This window comes from Lepidochelys kempii, chromosome 6 (genome assembly GCF_965140285.1).
Source record: "Lepidochelys kempii isolate rLepKem1 chromosome 6, rLepKem1.hap1, whole genome shotgun sequence".
Classification (NCBI taxonomy): Eukaryota; Metazoa; Chordata; order Testudines; family Cheloniidae; genus Lepidochelys; species Lepidochelys kempii.
In genome coordinates, this window is record NC_136385.1 from 84,740,621 (window position 1) to 84,764,252 (window position 23,632).

The following is a 23,632-nucleotide window of genomic DNA, read 5'->3' on the forward strand; positions in this document are numbered from 1 at the left end:
GGGGCTGAGGCACATGATTTATGAGGAGAGGCTGAGGGAACTGGGATTATTCAGTCTGTAGAAGAGAAGGGTGAGGGGTATTTGATAGGAGCCTTCAATTACGTGAAGGGGGGTTCCAAAGAGGATGGAGCTAGGCTGATCTCAATGGTGGCAGATGACAGAACAAGGAGCAACGGTCTCAAGTTGCAGTGGGGGAGGTCTAGGTTGGATATTAGGAAAAACTATTTCACTCGAAGGATGGAGAAGCACTGAAATGGGTTACCTAGGGAGATGGTGGAATCTCCATCCTTAGAGGTTTTTAAGGCCCAGCTTTACAAAGCCTTGGCTGGGATGATTTAGTTGGGGTTGGTCCTGCTTTGAGCAGGGGGTTGGACGAGATGACTTCCTGAGGTCTCTTCCAGTCCTAATCTTCTGTGATTCTATGATTCATGACTCAGCCCTGCAGCAGGTCACTGTATAGTCTTCCCCTTTCCAGACAGTCTTGTTTATCGTATGTTCACCTGTGTATAGTATGTGTATTTTAACATGATGATCAGACGTTTTCCCACTGTTGATTTGATTTCCCCTGTGTTGTCTCTCTCCCTCACACCTCCTCAGCATTTTGCATGTTGTCAATTACTTTAATCTTTAAGGAAAAAGAACAGTCCAGCGTCTTGAAATGTTTGCTTCATTTACGTACAATTATTAAGGAACAATTATTACTCATAAGATGTATCATTACGTTTCATTATTGATAATATCAATCATCTTTCTTCTCTGTAGGGATCTATCCTGGTACAAATCTATCTTGCGAAAACTAGTTAGTTGCTGATTGCTGTAATGGAGCAAATTTTACAAGGTGCTGAGCTCTTTCAACTCCCACTGAGCTCAAGACCATGAGAGGCAGCATGATCTAGTGTGTTAGGATCAGGCCTATGAAATGTAAATTACTTTTAAGAGATAAAACCTGGGAAAAGTACAAAAAAAAAAAAAGGCATTAAATACAGTACAACATTACAGTAAATTAAGAAACTGATTTTAATACAGATCAGTGAAACCAGCTGAGGTCTGCCTCTATATTTAATTTACCTTATTCTAGCTAGTTACTGCAGCATAAGTGGTGGCACCAATACTTGAGATCACACAAAATTTGGAAACTTCAGTAATATCTGTAGGGAATGCGGGAAAATTAGACATGGTAACAGCTTTGACTCCAAATTTCCTGCGTGTCAGTTTTCTATGAACCTTTTAATTATAGCCTTGCTACTTTTTTCATTGAATTAATTTTTAAATGTAACATTTAAAATGTAAAAATCAAAAGCTTAACAAAAGTTCACAGTGAAAGGACTTGAAATTGAATTCTAATGTCTGGACAAAAAAGATAAGTATTATTTAAATATTAACTAGGTTATGTGACAGGGTCAGGCCAGATGGCTACAGGAGAGTGTTGGATTTTTTTGGAGATATTCGATGCGTGGAGTGGATGGAGCAAGCTCCTATTCCATCTCCCTGTTCCAAAAATCCATTTAATATATAGTCCTCAGATAGAGGACATATCAGATATTAAACTGATAAGAACAGATACTACAGGAGAGTGTTAGAAGGCAGATATATTAGTCCCAGATTAAGCAGGTCCATTTTCTCTGGGTAAGGTAACAGGGGCAGTTCCAGAACAAGAAGGAACTTGCTGGAACAAATTCAGGCAGGTAGGCTAATTAGGACCAATTAAGAAGCTGCTAGAATCAATTAGGGCAGGCTGGCTAATCAAGGCACCTGAGTTTAAAAAGGACCTCCCTTCAGTTTGTGGTGTGCATGCGAGGAGCTGGGAGCAAGAGGCACTAGGAGCTGAGAGTGAGAAGGTGTAGTGCTGGAGGACTGACGAGTACAAGCATTATCAGACACCAGGTGGAAGATCCTGTGGTGAGGATAAAGAAGGTGTTGGGAGAAGGCCATGGGGAAGTAGCCCAGGGAGTTGTAGCTATTGCACAGCTGTTCCAGGAGGCACTCTAGACAGCTGTCGTCCACAGGGCTCTGGGCTGGAACCCGGAGTAGAGGGCGGGCCCGGGTTCCCCTCAAGCCTCCCAACTCCTGATCAGACACAGGAGGAGTTGACCAGGACTGTGGGTTCCACCAGAGGGCCTGTTCCCTGACCCACATGGTGGATCAGCAGAGAGTGCGGGGATTGTTCTACTTCCTTTTCCCCATGCTGGCCAGTGATGAACAGTGGATTTGAGCCACGAAAGTGGCCAAACTGAGGGCTGCCGTGAATCTCTGAGGCGAGCAAATCTGCCAATAAGTGCAGGACCCACCAAGCTAGAAAAGAAACTTTTGTCACAGTAAATAATCAAATAGTGTTTTTCAGAAAACATATTAAATTGTGTTTTGGACTTGACACCGTAATACGAGTTTCTAAATAACAAAGTATTGCATTCTTGAATATGACCACAAAAATGTATTTTTCATAAAGAATACAAGTATGGAAAGAAACATGCAGATTCAAATATCTGCTAATTTTAAATATTAATTAAAAAGGAAAGCATCCTGTACACTTCATTTTTTTCAGTCTTCTCCTTAAAAAGTTCCCTCTGGCGATGCACATTTTCTCCATTACCTATTTAGATAACATTTATATTCTGTTTTAAAAAGTAGAAATTTCTTTAATGCCTAATTTACTTTTAATAGAAACTGAGACAGAAATGTTGAAATTACTGCCTTTACTTGATTTTTAATTCACAGGATATCTTAACAAAGAAAATATATGAATGGGTTCAATAAATATGAATGTCGTTTGTTGGCTGCTGAAGCATGTACATGTACATCAATTTTTCAGTAACCAAAATTTCAAAGTATAAAATATCTGTTGCATTTTGTGCTAGAGATGTGTGATGAGGTGTACAAACCCCACACTGAGCAACAAGGGGTTAAGGGATCATTTTGGGCTCAGCCAGCCCTGCCCCGCCACACCTGCAGCAAATGCTCCATCTGCTGGAGGAATTAAAAGGCAGGGAATTATCTTATTTGGGTGGCAGAGCAGAGGGAAGCCTAAAGGCTCCGACACTGCTGCCCAAAGGGGCCCTCCTTGAGGGAAGGGACGACCCACCCCAGAGACAACCAGAGAGGGAAGTATCCTACAACCTTGGACATTGGTAACTCCCTCTTACTACTTTTGGTTTGGATTTTTCCACCAGGCAAAGGCCTTGAACTGCTGGAATTGCTGTTGGCAGGCCTGGAAGAGGTGGAATCCTTGAAACTGTAGTGGCCTGCTGCAGAAATGGAGACCACCTGCTTGCACTGGAATCCATTCATAGTTACCACTGTCTAAAAGGATTTGATAAGGGACAGCTTTCCAGATAAGTTGATGGCCTGTGGGCTGCTAAACCCATAGCCATTAAAGGATTTTGCATGCATTCTGGTGAATTTTATCACACGTACAGTGCTTTTTACAAACATTAACAGATTAACCCCCAAGTGAGGTATTTAGGTCCATAGTATTTACAGCTTGGACACTAAAACAGAAAGATTAAATGATTTGACCAAGGCTACAGAGGTGTATCCATGTTGGAGACAAAATTACAATGCAAGAGTCTCTAGTTTTAAGTCCAGTGACTTCTCCATGAGAAGATCATGTACCCTCTCATTGTCTTAAACTCTACCTGCTTTGGGCAGCAGTCTCACTTGCTGTGAGCAGAGGAGTCAGTTCAACTGCTGCCGTCCACTTGGCAGGGAGTGTGCCTGCCTCTGTTGCACTGGAGCTGCTGCAATGTGACACTGCCTCCCATAGCTGTGAATTTTTGGAATCTACCCTAAATCTAAGAATCTGTGGCTGTGGCTTTCATGAACCCCAAAGGCCAGCACAGGGCACCTGGTGGGGAAATCCATGAATAATTCGGACTATTTAGGAAAAATCAGTGAAGTACTTTCAACTTTAGAGTTTCTGTTGGTTTATATTTTCAAGACTATCTCTGAAAGGAGAAGGACTAACTTGTTTGGTTTTAATAAAGCTGAGATCCTCTGTCCAGGATGTTCAGATTGGTGGGAGTTGTGGATTTCACAGGTTCCAAAGGCCAGCTGTATATACAATTGGCTGTTGTACTGGAGAAAGAATCTGAGGTGTATTTTCTTCTAAAGACACTTCAACTGTTGTCTATCTGGCTATTTATTTGTATCACTGTAGCACCTAGAGGACCCATGCACATAGTAAGAGTCAGTCCCTGGCCTGAATTGTTTGCAATCAGATGAGGAGGGATGGAAAGGAAGTATTATTATCCCCATTTTGTAAATAGTGAACTGAAGTAAAGATACGTGAAGTGACTTGCCCAAGGTCACACAGGCAAATCTGTGGCAGCCCAGAGAGGGAATTGAAACCCAGGTCTGCTGAGTCCTAGTCCAATGTCTTTACCACATCTTGTACTTGCAGTTTAACAGATGATTCAGTTACTAAAGTAGTACAAATAGTATCTGGCCAGGCCAAAGTAACTTGGGGTGTAGGGCTGCTGAGCAAGAGGAGGCACATGGGTGGTCACTGACACAAGTGAACTGGACATCTGAAAAGTTGAAATGCTGACTGGTAGAAATTTTGAGATTTGGACCGTTGAAACATGGGGGAGGGGGAAAGGATGGTCCTGGCCCTATTTAAAGTCAATGGCAAAACTCCCATTGACTTCAGTAGAGCCAGGATTTCCCTCAGAATCTCTAAAGATGTCATGAAGGGCTTTCATTCTCTAATTTTATCTTCTATAACTAAAAAAGGTTTTGACCTTCTTAGGCTCAGCTCACAAAAGACTAGGGAGTGAAATTAGATTCATACATACTTATGGGATAGTTTGTGTAGACCGTAATGGACTTTGTAACCTTTTCAAATCTGTTGTTTGAACAGGGAAATGAGAGCTTTTGCAGTCTTCATTAGCAAGACTTATTACTTTCAGTCTGTGGATTTAAAAACTTTGAGGATAATAGTGAAGTCTTACTATCTTTCTGTAAATATGCAACAATATACGTATTAACAAATACATCTGAGTGATAAAAACGTTTATATAAATTATAATAGCTTTTTAAAATAGTCATTTTGATTAATGCATAATGTGAACTAATGAACTGAGAAATTTGATCTGGGGAGAAAACCTCAAACTTTTAATTTATAATTGTAGTGCACAAAAGTCCCACAAAATTGTAAAATGCATCTTTTGAGCTGCTGCTGTTCAAATTTATTAAATCATTTGTTTTCCAATTTTACTATATTGGTTCCTCTGACACCAGTACTTTGAAGAACAAATTTCAACCAGAAGGAATTGTAAACCCACAGTAATATCCATGTGAAAATTGTGTTTGACACGCTTCTTTGTTAAATTTTCAAACAAACATCTTTGTGCTTTCTCCCATGCTGCCCCTCATGCTCGAGAAGAGCTTCCCAGGACCATCCACAAACCTAACACATTATCCTCCTTCTAAAACCTCCTTAAAATGTTCCTTTTCAGTGATGCTTACAAAAAACATGAGAAGTTAGGCCACTGGTATGCTGAGACCACAATCTGTCATCCTGATCAATATTACCTGATTGTTTCCTTGTACTCCCCCAAACTGTCTGTGTCCATCTGTTCTCTTGTCTTACACTTAGATTGTAAATTTTGGGGCAAAATGTGTTAGTTCAGCGCCTAGCACAAGGGGGTCCTGGTCCGTGATTAGGGCTCCTAGGCGTTACAGTAACTCACATAATAAAAATAACTTAGTTAATAATTATATAAATAAATAATAGAATCCTAAATGAGAAAAAAATGAGCCTAGTGGACTCTGCATAATATTGCACACTGAGAGTGAACAGTCCAGTATTCAAAAGCTCTGCTGATATTCAGAAGGAACCATTTATACCTTAAAATATACTACTAGATAGATGATAGACAAGATTAATGCAGAAGGAATGTAAAATGGGCATGTGGCGCAGGCATTAAGGGACTGTGTGTCTGTCACGCCATCTGGAGTGACTCATGATCGAGAGTGCCAATCTCAGGGCAGACTGTCAAAAGCAGGGCAGACCCCGCCTCACTGGTGCTATGTTCTACAGTTAGATTTCACTAACCCAGTAACAAACATTAACTCCTAGATCACTTTAACTGTCTTACCATGGAGTCATAGACAGTCCCCTTGGGTTCTCCAGTCTATCTTGCCACCCAGGCAAGCGGGGCTTAGTGATAGATGGTCACTTACACCAAAAAAATCACAAAAAATTTTCAGGTTGCTCCCAGTGTCAAGAGACCAGTGACTTACCCCAGATCAATTTGTACTTTCAATCGCACACCAAAGACAAAGCCTGTAGCCAATACTGTAATAAACTAACCAAAGGTTTATTAACTAGGAAAGAAGAAATAAAAGTTATTTACAGGTTCAAGCAAGCATATATACACAAATGAGTTTGTCTGATTCAAAAAGTGACAGAGATGTAGTAATCTGTCACCCCTGAATGTCTTTTTAGGGCTTAACCATGTCAACCCTGGGGATCTCTGCTTTTTGTTTCTTAGCTCCAGCCCTGGTTAGAGTACAAACTTGCAAAGATATGGAAAATCTTCATTTTATTTTTATTTCCCTCTTCCAGCATTCAAACCAATGGGACAAGCCTTCTGCATGTACTTCTCCATGGGTGGATGGAGCAATTAACAAAACTTTTGTTTTGTGATTGCCCATTGAATTTGGTAGTCCTCCTGTATGGGTGTGGGGAGCCCCTCTTCCCATCTGAGTTCACACGTTCAGAGCAGGCATTTTTACAGTTTTATAAAACAAATTTATATTTTTCCTTGTAGCATGCAATACAGACACTACAAATGAGATTAATGCATGTATCAACTTACAAGCATTTTACAGAGTCTAAATACGTCCTTACAAGTCAAACACCTACCTTAAACAATATTACCATATAGGTGAGCTGGACTGGTTTCCAGCTATGAATTTGTCAGTGCTCAGCTTATGCCTACAGACTTGGCAAGAGCTGGTACCTGGTTTACCCGCGTCACAGAGTCATTTGCTTTCAGTAAGACTAGCTGAAGAAAAAAGATCATAAATGAGACATTAACACATGATGTAGCATGGAGGATACAGCTACAGTAGCATTGTCTTAATAAAGCTCTGGTACAGTTACTTTTTCTGGTGGTGTGTTGCTATCATCAAAGGATTCATGAAACGGTTATAAAAACAGCTATAAAACATTTAAATAAAACACTAAGACTACATCACTTGTTCTGTGATCATGTGTTTTGTTTGGTTTTGTTTGGGTTTTTTTTTTGATACTTTAATGCTGTGTCTACAGTACGCACAGTACGTGTAGCTACTCACCACAGTGAGAAGCAGGCTGCATCCAAGTGTGCAGCTGTAGTTGGCAGTGAAAAGGGTCTGGCAGAGGGGAGGCTCCCTGCTGCCAGTCTTTCCCCGCTGTGGGGAAGGGCTCCAGCTGTGAGAGGTGCCCAAGCCTTTCCCCCCTGAAGTCTTTTCCTGCAGCAGCGAAAGGCTTCGGCAGTGAGGAGGTAGTGGGACACTATATTGCTAAAAATATCAGTGTAGATGAGGAGGTCTGGGTTGGGCGAGTAGAGACGGTGTTGGGGATGTACTCCCATACATACCCACGCCCTTCAGGCGTGTCTTTGTTTGCCTAAGCCATGCCTCACTGGCCACACTGCAATTTAATATCCATCCTTTGAGGGCTATGCAGGTAGGTACTCTAAATGTCACCAAAAGCAGTGTGCTGTGTTCATGTACTCTAAGAGGACTACAGAAATTTAAAAAGCTAGGTGCTTGAAAATGGGTGAGTACATTTGTACGACAAGTGCAAGTTTTCTTTTGTATGGTGTGAGGAATAGACTGAATTAATTGGGTAAATCATCTTATTCTCTGCCCCCTTCGGGAGATGTCTCTCAAATCTCAAAGCATCATCCTACTTCGTTATCATTCAGTTTCCAGTTTACACACACGTTGAAATCCCCATGTTATAGTATTAATCGTTTAGGAGTCCATCAACAGAGCACTTACGCTGGCTACAGAGAGCTCTATAAAACACTGTCTGTCTTCCTCCTTCCCTGTGCCTCCCATTGGAAATTGAATGTGCTGCCCCTTCAACAGCTGTAGTCTTTCCCAGCCAAAGAACTCAGAGTAAAACCTGCCCTGATGTAAATCCTCTGAAAGCTCTACATAGTAAACCTATGCTACCATGTGAAAAATTCAGAACGCCAAATGCAGGCATAGAAAAGCCAGTACACCAAAGCTGACGCGCACTCAAATTTTTTTATTTTAGTTGTATTTGATTGCACTTTGAGCACAGTTATGTACTATAAAGTAAAAATAACATGTTCATTTGCTTATATTCCTCTCTCTGTATTCTTTACATTGGCCAATATTTTCAAACTTGGGTGCCAAAGGTCGGGTGCTTGTTGTAAATAGCAACCTAAGTAATGTAATTGATTTTTAGTGGTGCTGAACCCCTGCGGCTCCCATTAACTTCAGTGGAAACTGTGGATGATCAGCACTTCTGAAAACAAGGCCACTTTATTCAGGTGCCAAAGTTTAGGAATTTAAGGTGAAATTTTCAAAGGCCCTCTGTATCTTGTAACTTTCACTCTGAAGTTTGGAAATTTTGGGTATCGTATCTAGGTGATCTATTTATTTTCTGTTTATAGAATTTTAATATGAAGCTAAGATTGTGCAGGTTTTCTGTTGATTAATAAACCACAAGAGCCTTATAACATGTCAAATTTGGGTGTAAGTTATTCCTGGCAGGTTTGCAAAATTCCGGTCATCCCTCGTGCTTAACTTTGTTTGACAGATAAACACAGTGTGATTAGTGTTCTCATCAGCATCATTCTAAAATGTTGAAGCGTAGATTTTATGCCCAGAGTGGCAAACTTTCTTTATATTTTTGCAAAGAAGATGTTGGAAATTGGACATCAACAAAAAGACACCTAATATGTGTATATTAGATTTTTGTCCCACAGTTTTTGTCGGTTTCTGCCTTGCATAATTATTTCTATTGTTTTGATCTTTAAATGTCTCTCTGCTCCTCAGCAAGAATAGCAAATCTGGGTTCGTTTTTGAAGATATTTTCCTGCTGAATAGCCAAAAAAGTCTTTTTTTTTAAAAAATAGGTCCAATTGTGACACTTCTTGTAATGCAGTGCAGTGGTGGCCATGTTGGTCCCACAATATTAGAGAGACAGGATGGGTGAGGTAATATCTTATAAAGTTGGTCCAATAAAAGATATTACCTCCCCCAGCTTGTCTCACTTCTTGTAATATGTCACAGTTCATGAAATTAAACTCTAAACAAGAAGACTGTAAAACACAGCACATGAAACCTCCAGGGTTCAAAGTTATGTGATACAACAATTGTTTTAGTGAGATGTTATAAAGTGGTGTTCGTAAGTTAAGTACTGTAGTTTGGGGAGTATAAGAGATGTTTTATAACAAATGTGCTTGATAATCTTGACTTGAAAGGCAGCAATCTTGTAATGAATATGAAGTATATAATATATAAATATTTATAAAATGATCAAATAAAAACACTATTAAATTACTTAGTTGCTGAGCCTGGAATCTAGGGGTTGTGGTGACACTGTTTAAAACGGTCTATTCATTTTAAACTAATACTTTTAAGATACCTTGTTTGAGATCTATTCTCTGATGCTATGTGTGGATAGATGTAATGTACCAGTATTGATACTAAGACTCTAGATTTGAACATTCTTTTTTAACTTAACAGGTTTTGGGACTTGTCCAAAATATGAGTGTTTTCCAATGCCCGAAATGTAAACATGAGACCCATATTTTTGGAGCTGATGGTGTGAGAGATCTAGCAAAAACCCTTGGACTAGATGTTTTAGGTAAGAATACTGATATGATTTTTATTGTTGACGGACAAATTAATGATACTGTATGTTCAAATAATGGTCAAATAGAAAAAAAATGGTGCAGTAATAATCTTAAATTGCTGAGTTTTATTACAGTTTTTGTGCTGTTTGTGATCATTGTCTCAGGATTTTTCCTTTTAATGAAATGCTGGCTAGATTTGGAAGTTTGTGACAAATATGACTAGTACTCACATATATAAGGGCCACAAGTGGGAGAGGAAGTGTCTAAGGAAACTCCATCCACTGGATCTCGGTGATCTTGACGGTCTTCTAGATTGTAAACTCTTCAGAACATGGACTGTTTTGATATTTATATCTTATACAGCATACAACATATAGTATTATTTATCAAATAAATTAAATAATTGTTAAATAATAAAGTGTACTGTTACTTATGGTGAAATTTTGTAACATATATGCAGTGACATCTAGGATCTAAATTCTTCCCATTGGAGTCAGTGGGAGTTGTCCCATTGACTCTACTGGGAACAGGAATGTCCTTTTTATGTATGTGGGAAAAGATTGTAATTTGAACAGCAATGCATTAGACCCGTTACTTTTATACCTACATATAGAATATTGAATTGTTGCGTTTGCATGGCAAATAAGTAGTTTACATTTTTGCTTTGAATCACACACACTGGTTATCCAAGGTCAGTTATGTTTAGACTAAACATAATTTAATTATGATTAGACCACCTTAACTATTGTCTTTAAGTGTTAGTTGGGATTTCAGGAATATACTGGATTGCAAAATGTGGTTTCAAAAGAAAATGTATCTTCACTTGTAAGTAATTCTAAACAAGAATTGTTCATATATTGATTTAATGTGGAATTATGTATAATTTTAAAATGTGGATTAATTGCTTGCTATTTTTAAAGAAGGTATGTTTAAACCTGAGTGATCAGGAAGAGGTTATAAAACATAAAAGCATATTTAAGTTGGTAAATGAGATAATTGTGCATGCTAATGATGTATCTCCATGTATTACTGTAATTATGTCAATGATATTCCACAGCTTATCATTAAAATGAACCAGGAAGTTCATTTAAAATCTTCATAAAAACATCAAGGTCTGATACAAATCTAACATAGGAATGGAATTTAGAATTGAAGGCGCACATTAGGGTCACCTGATGGAAGCATAATGTGTGGGGATCAGAGTCAAAGGGGATTGCTTCAGCCCTGGGTTACACTGGGTGCAAAGCCTCCATCTGCAGTGGCACAAGGTGCTTGGTCAGCCATTGGTCCCCATAAGTGGCTTTTGCTGTCCCCAAGATGGGTACCGTTGGCCAAGGATGGGAAGCGGGTGGAGCCAAGGGATTTGCTGATTCGGGAGGAAGAGGTTTGAAGAGGAGTGGATACAAACATACTGTTCTCCAGCTGCTCATTAAAGAGCATGAATATAGTGCTGTAAGGGTTAAAGTTAGTTTGTATTGTACATAGAAGCATAGGAATTACCATACTGGATCAGACCAGTATCTGTCCTGTCTCCAACAATGGCCAGTATCTGATACTTCAAAGGAAGAAAACCTGCAACAGTTAGTTGTGATATAACCTGCCCATAGGGAATATCTCCTTCCAGTGCCCAATGGTTAGAGTCTGACTTATGACCAAAAGTTCTGAGGGTTTATATTACACTTTCCAAAGCTCTTGGGTGTGTTTTTGTTCGTATTTATAAGTAAAAATGTGGACATCCTTGTGATCCATGTAAATGTATTTTGAATCCTACTAAGCTCTTGGCCTCAGTGTGTATGTCTACACTGCAATAAAACACCTGCACCTGCCCTATGTCAGCTGACTCAGTCCCGTGGTGCAGCTGACACGGGTCAGCTGAGGGTGTTTTATTACACTGTAGACATACCCAATGATACCTTGTTAGCCTGAGGAACTTGTCAGTGTTTTGAGTGAAAAAGTATTTCCTTTATCTGTTTGGAATTTGCCACTTTTTAATATCATCGAGTGTCCCCCTTGTTCTTGTATTATGAGAGACGCTGAATTGAAGTTCCCAATATAACTTTTCAGTATCATTCATTATTTTATTTGCTTTTTATCATGCCATTTTATTAATCTCCTCATTATAGGAAATAATTTGTCTTGTCATTCTTCAGATGAGAGATTATCAGTCACTAATTATTCTTGCCCTTATTACTGGAATTCTTCTATTTCTCTAAATGCTTTTAGAAAGGGGGTGACAAGAACTAAACACAATATTCCAAATTAAATTGTGTCATTGATTTATGTAAGGAAATATAATAATAATTTCTGTATTATTCTCCATTCTATCCTATTCCTTATGTATCCTAACATTTCTATTTTTGTCCATATTGAACAGAGGTCTTTGCTAATACCAAGTCTTCTTCTTTGCTTGATACAATTAACTGTTCAAATTATTCCCTCCAATTCATGCATTTGTGCATTAACCAACACTGAATGAATCCATCATTATGTTGCCCATTCATCTGTTGTGAGGCAAATCTGCAGCCAAATCAGGGCTGCTTGCTCAGCTGCCCTTCCAACATTGTCTTCTCGGCAAAAGGATTACAAGGTTGGTGTTTAGAGAGCCAGATTTGTGGGTAGTCCCCATTGGCATATGTTGTCAACGTGCTCCTCATGGCCCAGGACCCAGATGACCTGGCGCAGGTGGAGACTTGCCAAGCCATCTACTTGGCGGCCTCCTTCAGCTGCGTCAAGAGCTTTGGCCTGAAGGCCGAGGATGTTGTTAATTGTATCATATATATGTCAATTTCAGAGCAATTTAAAATCTGCTGTCAGTGAATAACTTGCCTAATGCCCCCTTACTCTGTTCCGAGGTATAAGTTCCTGGTGTTGTGAAGGAAACACCGAAAGACACGGATGTAACCTTCCAATAAAGTAATTGACACAGGCAGTATTGCTTTCCAAAATGAAGTATCATTTTAGTAAAGTAACTAATAATCCCTACTACTATATGATCTAAAAATCCTAAACCAGGTACAAAATCCCTGACACCAATCTCTTATTGCAAGTTAAAGAGCATTCAAACTATAATAGCATATAGTTTAAATGATTCTAAGCAAAGCGATTTGTTACAGCACTCCCAGCCATCTAGTAGAGTGTGGGCCTGCTGCTCTAGCTGGGCATTCACCTTTCTGCCACCAATCTCTCCCCGCTGGAGAATTGGGTAGATCTCGAGGCCAGGGTGGCTGACTGTGGATCTCGAGGACCGGAAGTGGACGAAGGACAGGAAGTGGACGAAGTTGCTCTGGTGCCTTTCCCTATGAGGGAGGGCACTAGTGCTTAACCATCTGGTCCTGTCCGGCACCAGCTGGTCCTCTGGCACCAGCTCAACACCCTGAGCCTGCCCCCGGACACCCCAGTCAGCCTCCAGAAGATCCTGGAGTTTTTCTGGCTCGGGCTGCACTGGGTCTCTGCAGGTGTCCTGAGCCTTCCCTGGAGGAGGGAGAAAGGGCCAGCTTTGTGTCTGCAGTTAGGTCTGTGTCTTCCACCTCAAGGCCCTGCAGAATTCCTTACAGTGTAGGTAGTAAGGCATGAAGTGTGCTGGGCATGTTTTCATCCACCCCCTCTGAGGGCTCTGTTACAACCAGCAGCTCTTGTACCTCCACACGAGGGTGCCCCCCAAAACCAATCTGAGCTGCCGGTCTTTTACCAGGACCTCCTCAGGACCTGGAAGCTAGTCTCGGTGACCAGGTCCATGGCAGCCACCAAGGGGGTGAACCTTTTTGCTGAGCCCTTCGTACACATCCCAGCATCTAAGAGTGCAAGAGTCTCTCTTGCTGCACTGGAGGTTGGTCTTTGCTGGTACCACCAGGATCTCCTGGACTACGACTGAGGAGACTGGTTGTATCCCATTGCGGTCTGTTAATATATGGGGCTTTCCACCCCTTGTGTCCCCTGTCGCGTGTTCCAGGAGGTAATGGCAGCCCTACAGCCTGTCTCTCACATTTTCCTTGAACGGGTCTTGCGGGAGGGTGCTCCCCCTTGCCCGCTTGATCTTTACCTTTGGGCTCTTGCCCCACAAGCCTCCCCAGCCGCCACCTTCCCGCCCTGACCCCCCACTCACCATCTGAGCTGGCTGCGAGACATGCAGCCGATCAGTCTCTGAACCACGCTCAGGAAACAGCTGTATGTGCTTGTGCTCCGCACTGTTCATTTCATCACCCTCATGTCCCACCCGACACCAAGTGGAGGGACCTCCTACCACCCACGGAGGGCAAACAACCCTGATGGGCTAGTCCATATTCCACCCTGGTTCCACGGCCCACTGGGGATGTTAGTTGGTGGCTCCTTCACGGAGTCATGAGCATGGGCATGTACTGGGTGCAGTTCACCACTTCCCCCGACATCTGCTCCTTCTGCAGTGAGAGGGAGACCCTCGCATGCATTTACATTAAGTGCGCCAGGTTGCAGCCCCTCTTCCAGCTTTTCCAGAACCACCTCCTCCAATTTTGGCTGCACTTTTCCCTGCACCTCCTGCTTTATGCACACCCTATCCATGGCCCCACGAAATCGCAAGATATCCTCATCAACCTTCTCCTGGTGCTAGCCAGGGTGGCCATCCACCATACCATGAGGAGGAAGCTGAATGGGAGGTTGCTCTATGACTATGGGACCTACTTCTGATCCTCCCTCAAGTCTCTGGACAGAGTTCCTCTGGGCCATGCTCCTTGGATGTCTTGAGGAGCAGTGGGCACTGTCTGGGGTCTTCTGCTTGGTATCCCCATCTGGATCCCTGATTTTGAACCTGTGACCCACCACTTCCATCCCTTTCTTTTCATTGGTTGTCTCCCATAATCATTTGATGTCTGGGTCTGGTGGCTCTTCCCCTTAGACTGTGAGCAGGGGCCTTTAGATGTGGGCAGGCTTTTGCCCGCCCATCCCCAGTGCTTCAGTAGGTGCACTGACTTAATCTTCGCACAGAGCCTGCAGTGACTCAATCTTCAGGCATATGGCTGCAGCCTATCCTCCAGGTTCAAGTATTTCCTCAACTCCACCAGAGCTGTAGATCAGTCTGTGCAACTACCCAGCCAGAAATCCTCATGCTGCCTCACAGAGTCTCAGACTCTTGAGACTCCCAGCCTGCTCTTGACCCTGTTCCTGTTTCTGCCCCAGCCTTGCCCAAGCCCTGTTCCAGTCTTGTCCTTGCCCTACCCTGCCCTTGCTCCAGCCCTGTTATTGACCTGCTCCAGGCTTACCTCTGCCTGCTGACCCTACCTAGACCCCTGGACTCTGACTACCTGGCTTTGATCTTTGGTCTGTATCTGGACTCTGGCTATGACTGTGACTTGGCTTGTCCCTGGACTCTGACCATCTTGCTTCAACCCCTGGCTTGCATCTGAACTCCAGCTATGGACTCCTGGCTTCACGATGGACCCTGATCTTGGTTCTGACCCTGGCCTGTCCCCAGATCTCGATTCCAGTGCCACTCTTGGTCCAGTCCCAACTCAAAAGTCTGGCTTTGACCTTTCGTCCAGCCACTAAGCCTGACTACTGAGAGGTAGCACCTGACACCTAGTTTTGGAAGGCTCTGATGGTCCTGAGTCTTCTCCAGTTTTGGCTAACCAAATAATTTTGTGTCATCTGCAAATTTTGCAACGTCACTGCTCACCCCCTTTTTTATGTCATTGATGACTACGTTAAACAACACTGATCCTAGTATAGAACATTGTGACACTCTACATTTTATCATGATGAAAATTGGCCATTTCTTTTCTGTGTCTCAGCCAGTTTCTGATCCATTACTTTGACCAACACAGTATGAGTACTTAGTTTCTCTAGTAGCTTCTTGTAAGAAGCTTTGTTAAGGGCCTTCAAAAGTTCAAGTAAAGTACATCAGCCAGTTCCCCTTTATTGATTTCTGTATTAACACATTCAGTTAATTCAAACAAATTTGTAGAGACATTTTCCTATGCAGAAGCTATGCTGGTTAGACCCTAATAAATTTGTGATCTCCTAGATCTCTTATAATTCTATTTTTAATTGTTTTTCAATACATTTACCAGATATATAAATAAGGCTTACTTGTCTGTAATATCCCAGATCATTTCTAGCACCTTTTTAAAACACACAACAATTGCTACCCTTCAATCCCCTGGTATAGTAACTTTTAAAAAAAATTAAAATGTGCCTGTTTTTGCTTAGCAGCTCAGCAACTTTATTCTTAGATATGTTGTAAACTCTTGGGCATATACCATCTGGACTCAATGGATTTGTTGCTTTTTAAATTATCAGTTTGTTCCAGCCCTTCTTTTTTTGTTACCTCACTCTCTGATAGTGCTTCATTGTTATTACCAGAAAAGAGTAGGTGCCAGGCAGGTATGCTCTGTGATGAAGAATTGTGCAAAGAAATCATTTAGTTTCTCAGCAATAACCTTATCTTCCTTAATTGCTTGCTTTACCCATGGTGGTCCAGCAGACCCACTGATTTTCTTGCAGGTTTTCTGCTTCTAATATACTTACAGAATTATTTGTTTCTTTTTATATCTTTAGCTACTGTCTTTAACTCAATTAGGTACTTTTGTAAATCACACTGGGCACCTATCTGCATCTTTAAGCACATAAATACCTTCATAAATGTGGCCCTCAATCCTTTTGAGAACAGTCGGAGATGGCAGCCATTTTGAAAAAGAGCAGTTCTTTGTGGAATTCTGTTGCTGCTGAAGTAGTAAATTTTAGTTGTGAAGAGTGACTGCAAAAAATTTACTCTGAATCCTAAAAATAAGTCTTCAAAATGTGACCTATGTACAAGATAACAGTAATATTTAGAATCATAGAATATCAGGGTTGGAAGGGACCTCAGGAGATCATCTAGTCCAACCCCCTGCTCAAAGCAGGACCAATCCCCAATTTTTGCCCCATATCCCTAAATGGCCCCCTCAAGGATTGAACTCACAAGCCTGGGTTTAGCAGGCCAAAGCTCAAACCACTGAGCTATCCCTCCCCCCATAGAAAACTATAGATTTAACTATGTGGGACTTTGATTAGTCTGCATTATTCCATTACTAAGAACATTTGGGACCAAGAAAAGATCTGACCTCCAATGGTAAATTTATGAAAAAAAAACAAACAATTTTTAACTAAATTTAACTAAAAAAAAAAATCGTGGATTTACTTAAATTCTCAGAAAATTCATTCTGTGCCAAAAGCATATGTACTGAGCAATTTTGGGGAGGATAGATTGTAGTCTTTATATAGAGGTTGCATCTCTTCTTTAAGTACAAAATTCAACTCTACCTTAATTACAGAGTCAAGACCAGCAACTCCATACTTTTTTTTTATTATTTATTTTTATTTTTTTCTTTTAGGGTCTTCTTTTACTAGCATCCTTAACTATTTTTTAAAATCCTCTTTTAAAGTTCAGTGCAAGATTTCAATATATTTCCTTCTCTAATGATGTTAAACTTAAAATTTATTTTGATCACGGTTACATAGGGGCTCAACTACAGATATTTCTTGGACCAACTCTTGTATTTACTTACATATAAAGGTTTGACAACACCCATGCTTGTGTCTGTTTAACTAGAGGTTTGCTTTTAAACTATTTTAGTTAAACCAGTGCAAGTTTATAAACGAATACTTATTTCAGTTTAGCTATTTTTTAATTTATCTTAATCTGGTGTTAAAAATAAATTAAGTTAAAGCAAAATAACACACTTTGTAGCCAAACTAAGAGTACCTACACAGGATTTTGCACCAGTTTAATTAAAATGGTTTAAAAACACACTTTTAGTTAAGTCAGTGAAACTTCTGAGTATAGACAAGGCTTGCGTGAAGAGTAGCCAGGCCTCCAGCATGCTGTAAATTTAATACTGGTAGAAGATCAGTTTTTAACTGCATTTTATATCATAGGCAGTATCTGTGTTGTGATATAGTAATTATGGGAACTTTTAAAAATTTACTGTATTCGGTGCTGGAAAAATATTTCAGAATTAAGTGAAAATATCCATTGGGTTGATAAATGATTTTTCCTTCAGAACATTTTTCTTCTATAACAGTTCCCTGCTGATTACACAAGCAAAACACACAGTAGTTAGCTCTTGTAAAAGAGAATGAGTTGAATATATAGCTAGCACTTAATTAAATCAATGGCCTACTAAGGACTATAGCACATTTTGTTGTTTGGCAACAAAATGTGCTATAGTTTGGATATTGATTAATATCTCAAAACACTTTTGAAATACAAAAGTAAGAAATATGTTGAATAGTATGTTATCCTGACACTCAAAGAAGTGTTTTTATTTTGTACCTATCCAAAATGTCTAGACCATAGAAATGTCTCAGTTTGAGCTTTTCTGCATCTCCAGAAAGCAATAAAGCAAACTTCCTGTCATTATAAATTACTGCAAAGCGATCTGCTCTTTTTCCAGAAAATGAATAAATTTGAAATATATTTGGTACTAATGATTGTGGATATGTGGAACTCTGCTGCAGCTAATTTTCATTTTAAATGCTAATTTTAGAGATTAAGTAATTCAAAGGATAGCCTGAACTAGAATTTGATTTCAGGTAGCTTCAGGGCTAGTTTAATGAAATGCACTTATGAAATATTGAGTCTTTATGTAAATGTATTTTGGTGTTTTTAATGCAGGAGACATTCCATTGCATGTTAATATAAGAGAGACATGTGATGCCGGCCAGCCTATTGTTATCTCACAGCCTCAAAGTGACACGGTAAGTTTAGTGCTATGAACTTAAAAAAATAAATAAACAAACAAAAATACCCTGAAGAGTGGGGAGGGAGGAGGGAAAGGTCTCTGTTATTTTAAGAGGGGAAACCGTCTTGTTAAAATAAGGAAATAAATCCTGAAAATTTAATTAATTTATGTACTTGCTCCAAAACCGAGGTACACAGGTATGTGGGTTGTCCTTGCTGTCTTTTTCTCTTTGTGCACATGTTTTTTGTTTGATTAGTCTGAACCATAGTCTCAGTAGCAAAAGACTCAATCCAGATGCTTGCATGCCAAGAAGAATAAGGGTAAGTGTCGGGACACACGAGATCTCACTAATAACATAGGTCTTCTAAAGCTGTCTGTTGATCCTTTGGTAGTTGAGTCACGAGAGGATCAAAGGGGAAGGTTAGTTCTGTCAAAAGGTCTGTGTAACAAGAACCTGCACATTGTCAATACCTAGAATATAGTTAGTAGGAAGTGGAGGAATTTGTATACAGGAGGCAATGGGATGTTTCTGTGAATTCACCATAGCATTTTATTGCCAAATGAAAGCACTGGTGTATTGAGAAGGTGGGGGAAAAAACAGACTTATCTTTCCAGAAAAGTAGTCTTGTACATAAGATATTGTCATACATGTTGACAGTACAGTACTTTTCTGCCTAGTACATCTTTTCCCTACCCTGTGCCTATCTCCTCTGTTTGGATTGTAAGCTCTCAAAAGCAGGGACTGTCTGTTACCTCATTTGTACAGTGCCTATCACAATAGGGCTCAATTTTTATATGGTTACCAACATTCTGGAGAGTAGTAGCAAAACCTAAACATTGTTGTACTTGTTAATTTTGTTTTTAAGAGAGAAGTTGCAGCAGAGTACCTTATAAGACTACTAATAGAATGCAACACATTCACTAGTCTGGGATAAGGCCTGTACTACTATTGATCACAGATCACTATTGATCTGTGAAATGGTTGTGTGATGTTCTGGTTTATCTGTTCTCTGGATAGATGAAGAGTCTTCAGTCTCCATTCATCAGGCTGTCACACTTTACAAGCAGTACTTTCCTATTTAAAGAGAAATACAGTAAAATTCTGTAGATCTGCCATCTACATTTGTGAGTTTGTTTCTAATCTGGCATCTAATTCCTGCCCACACTTGCACTGGTAATGGCATTAGGAAGAAATCGGGGGATAACTCCATTATCGACATCAAGTTAAATATGAAATAAGTAAATTTTTAACACTTACTGTGCCTCAGTAGAGGGAACTTTTTTTACACTTTCTCATTGTCTTTGTAAGATAATCACTTCCCCCACAAAGAAAAAGTAAAAAGTCACTAATCTTTGTGCAATTTAAAATTGCTTGTCTCCCCCCCACCACTTCTCATTTGAATGAGAGAGAACTTTAATGTATCTATCTTATTTCTTTCTTTAAATAATATAAAATTCACAGCACATAAACAATGGTTAGAGAGGTTCTATGAGGTCAGATTCTAATCTTCAATATATAACATCCATCATCATGTTTCTCAAATAAACTAAAATTGCGGCTGTTCATTCATGAAAAACCACGTATTTTTCAGATAGAGGACATTATGCATTGCACTGTTGAAATTATCTCCACTCTTGTCCTTAGATTCAGAAATATTAAAAACATCTGTTCCGCTTTCCTTAGTGAACTTTTATAAATGAAATAGAGTTATAGGGCTGAAACAATACATAGCTGAATAAAACAGTGGGCTATAGGGAGAGTGACTGAGTCCTCAGAAAAAAATGTGCTGAGTTTAACTGTCACGTTTTAGGTTCTGTTAAGACTAGAATAAAAGGTATATAATCCCCACACCAGTGATGAAGGGGTTAAAGAGAGGCTGTGGGCAAGGCTGGTCCTGCCCCTTCAGCCCTGTCAATAATGTCAAGGATGGAATAAGGTCTTAAAAAGAGGAATTCTCAGCAGTTGCGAGGCAGTTCTGGGAGAGAGCAGGCAGCTGGGGAGGGCTCTGTAGCTCATAAAGGAGACTCCTAAAAGCCTTCAGGGGAGCTACCCTAAGGAAGGCCATTTACCACCTCCCCAGCCCCGTGCTTACAAGAAGACAGCGACCCTGGTATATTGGATGGGTAAGACAAGTTCGGCAAGCTGATTAGATGGTTGCTGTCACTACCCTCAATCCCTTTCAGCCCAATCTCCAGCTAAATTAGAGGTACTAAGGACCCTACTATGGGATTATCCTAACAAAACAGATGGGGCATATATATGCAAGGGACATCTGGTAGGGTTTCAGATCCCATGTGAGTAGGCTTGGAAGGATTATAATTTTATCGATAAATGTCAGTAAACATCTATTACCAAGTACACATACAAACCTATGAAAAAGTATTACTATCAATCATTGACATTTACAGATAGACAAAGTGAGAAAAATGCTGCTTGGGAATGTATTAGAGTTTGATTTAAGGTTTTTGAATCTCAACATTTACTGTAATTAAACAATTATTGTTTACCCCTCATTGTCTGGCGCTCCCCTCCGTAATTTCTTGCAACTGTGAAAATGTAAATAGATAAGAATTGGAAAATACTTCTTAAAAATAAATATCAATACTAGCTATCAAAATTATAAAAAATAAAAATCAAATTCTGCCAAGCCTACATACGAGGGGGAAAGGTTACGTGTGTGGGCTGAAAATTTATAACTTATTAAAGAACTAGAACAAATAGTTTGGGAAAACGTCAGGTAGAAAGAATAGTTGTTCCTTTTTTGAAATTACCAGTAGAGATCTACAGCTCTCCTGGGTGTGGTGCCTAAAAAAGTTAATGGATAATACAGGATTATCAACCATTTATCTTACCTTCAAAGCTTCCTTTAAAGACAGTATTGACCCTCAATTATGTTCACTTTGATAGTCCTCATTTGATGCAGCAGTAGCCATGGTTAAGGAATGCAGCATAAGGACACAGGTAGCAAAATACAACATTACTCTGTGTTCATTACAAAAATAGTAACTGGTTCGGTCTTCAGTTTGAGGAATATTACTGTTTTGACAAGGCCATGCCCTTGCTCCACATCATGTTCAGCCTTTGAAAGGTTAAGCATGACATTGGAATGGTCAGATCTGAGGGAAACGAGCTTGCACCCAAGGCAGTTCACTGTTTCAGTGACTTCCTCTTGGCAGAAAATATGATCAGTAGAGCACAGCTGCCTGTTGAGAGCATTTCTGGAGATGACCGAGTGCTTGGGGTCTCACTGGCCTCAGAAAAGGCAGAAGGCCCAGCACAGTTAACATATTTGGGAACTGAATTGGATTCAAAACAGTGTGTATCATGGATACCCAGAGACAGCTTAGGTAAGGTAAAGGTGTAGATAAGGACAATCAAAAGTTCTACGAAAGCCACTCTAAAACAGGAATAAGTAACTATTGGGACATTTAAATTTTGCATGTAGGGCAGTGGCCTTGGCTAGAGTCTTTTGTGCCCATGTGGTGGCTAACACTTCTGGAGCCAAGAATCCTCATCGCTTTGTCAGGATGACCAAAAGAAGTAAGGGCCGATTTGGATTAGGGGAAGCGTTCTTATAGCAGTTTAATGGGTTATCAGTTCAGTGACCCAATTGAATGCTAGGATCAGCATTACGGGGACTGTCTGACGCCTCTGGGAAAATTGGTTTTGGAGTTCATTACCAAGGGACTTGGTGTGCATAGAGGTGGCCTGAAGAGTGGTCAAAGCATAGTATAATAAGAGATTACTTCTATTAAGTTTTTTCTGATATTGGTGGCTGTCACTATTTGGGGTGAGGAATTAAATGGTTTTGATTTTAGTCTGACAAACAGGCAGAGATTCACATTAATTCAGAGTCAACGAAGTAATGTGGCTGGTAAGGGCATTTGTATTGCACTGCTGTTTGTTTAACATATTTTCTGTGTAGTACATGTTTCTGGTGTTGATAATGGGATTGTCCATGCTCTATCTCAGTTTCAGGATGACCGATTACAGAACCTAGTGCTGTTTGCCGCCAAGACCCACAGGTGATGCCTCACAGTTTGTGGAACCATGGCTCCTGACAGCTTTAGGATTGGTGGAAAATTCCATTGCCCCAAGGACATTACGGGTTTATGAGGCTAGTTTTGTTGAGTTCATAGATTAGCATTGAGGAAGCCTTCCGTATGTTTAGTACATCCCTGAGTTTCAGGTGGTGAATTATGCGGTGTCTTTGGTGCATTGTAGATTGGCATCATTGGCTATAGTGAGTCACCTTTAGAGGTGGGCAAATAACTGATTTTTTTGGCTTGTCCAGCAAGCCAAAAAAATCAAAAAATATTCATAAGATTCTGAAAATGGCAAAACTTTTTCCACATAAGCAAATTAGAAAAGGGATTGTGTGTCCGTCTGTCCATCCATCCGTGTCCCTTAATATCTGTAGGCCAACTGTTAGGGAACTTGCTTGGGATGTGGTAGACCTAGGTTTGAATCTCCACTAGATATTGCCCCCTCATAGGTGAGCATCCTAACCGCCAGACTATAGACTATTTTGGAGTGTGTCACTCTCTGTCTTGTTGAAGCTGTTGCACTGTGTGTAAATCAATATTCATTGAGCCAAAGAGAGAGTGAGTGAGAACAACTGTATAGCCTGGTGATTAAGGCACTCACCTAGAAGGTAGGAGATGTGGATTCAAATCTTCTCTGCCTGATTCATTGGAGGGATTTGAATCCAGATCTACCTCCCAGGCTATGAAGTTGTTCTCGCTCACTCGCTGTTTGGAACAATGAATATTTCTATTTATATGTAGTGGAACAGCTTCAACACAAGAGACTGAGAGCAACCCACCCCAAATCAGCTGATAGCTTGGTGGCTAGGGATGCTCACCTGGAGCGAGGGATATCTAGTGAGGATTCAAACCTGGGTCTGCTACATCCCTGGCAAGTGCCCAAACCACTGGGCAAAAGGTTATAAAGGGGCAGGTTGATATGGACTCACAGTTTTGCTGACATGCATAAAGGTTTCCTCAATAAAAAATAATTAGATCAAATTTGCAAATTGATTAAAACTGCATTTTTTTTAATGAATAAACTATTGGTTCAAAAATTTTCGCCAACTTGTAGCAGCATTGCTGGCCTGT

The 23,632-nt window shown here is 40.3% G+C and overlaps 1 protein-coding gene and 1 pseudogene across 4 annotated transcripts in view; one reads left to right on the forward strand and one right to left on the reverse strand.

Moving 5' to 3' along the window:
- NUBPL (NUBP iron-sulfur cluster assembly factor, mitochondrial) overlaps window positions 1–23,632 on the forward strand; it is a 152,257-nt gene that overhangs the window by 112,365 nt on the left and 16,260 nt on the right. For 3 of the 4 annotated variants that reach the window (XM_073348974.2, XM_073348971.2, XM_073348973.2), the window contains 2 exons: window positions 9,712–9,832; window positions 18,448–18,530. In XM_073348974.2, coding sequence (XP_073205075.1) covers window positions 9,712–9,832; window positions 18,448–18,530 — 204 coding nt within the window. The remainder of the gene's footprint in view (window positions 1–9,711; window positions 9,833–18,447; window positions 18,531–23,632) is intronic. The other variant, XM_073348972.2, reaches the window with a different exon arrangement.
- On the reverse strand, window positions 1,422–1,591 carry LOC140913968 (U2 spliceosomal RNA; annotated as a pseudogene).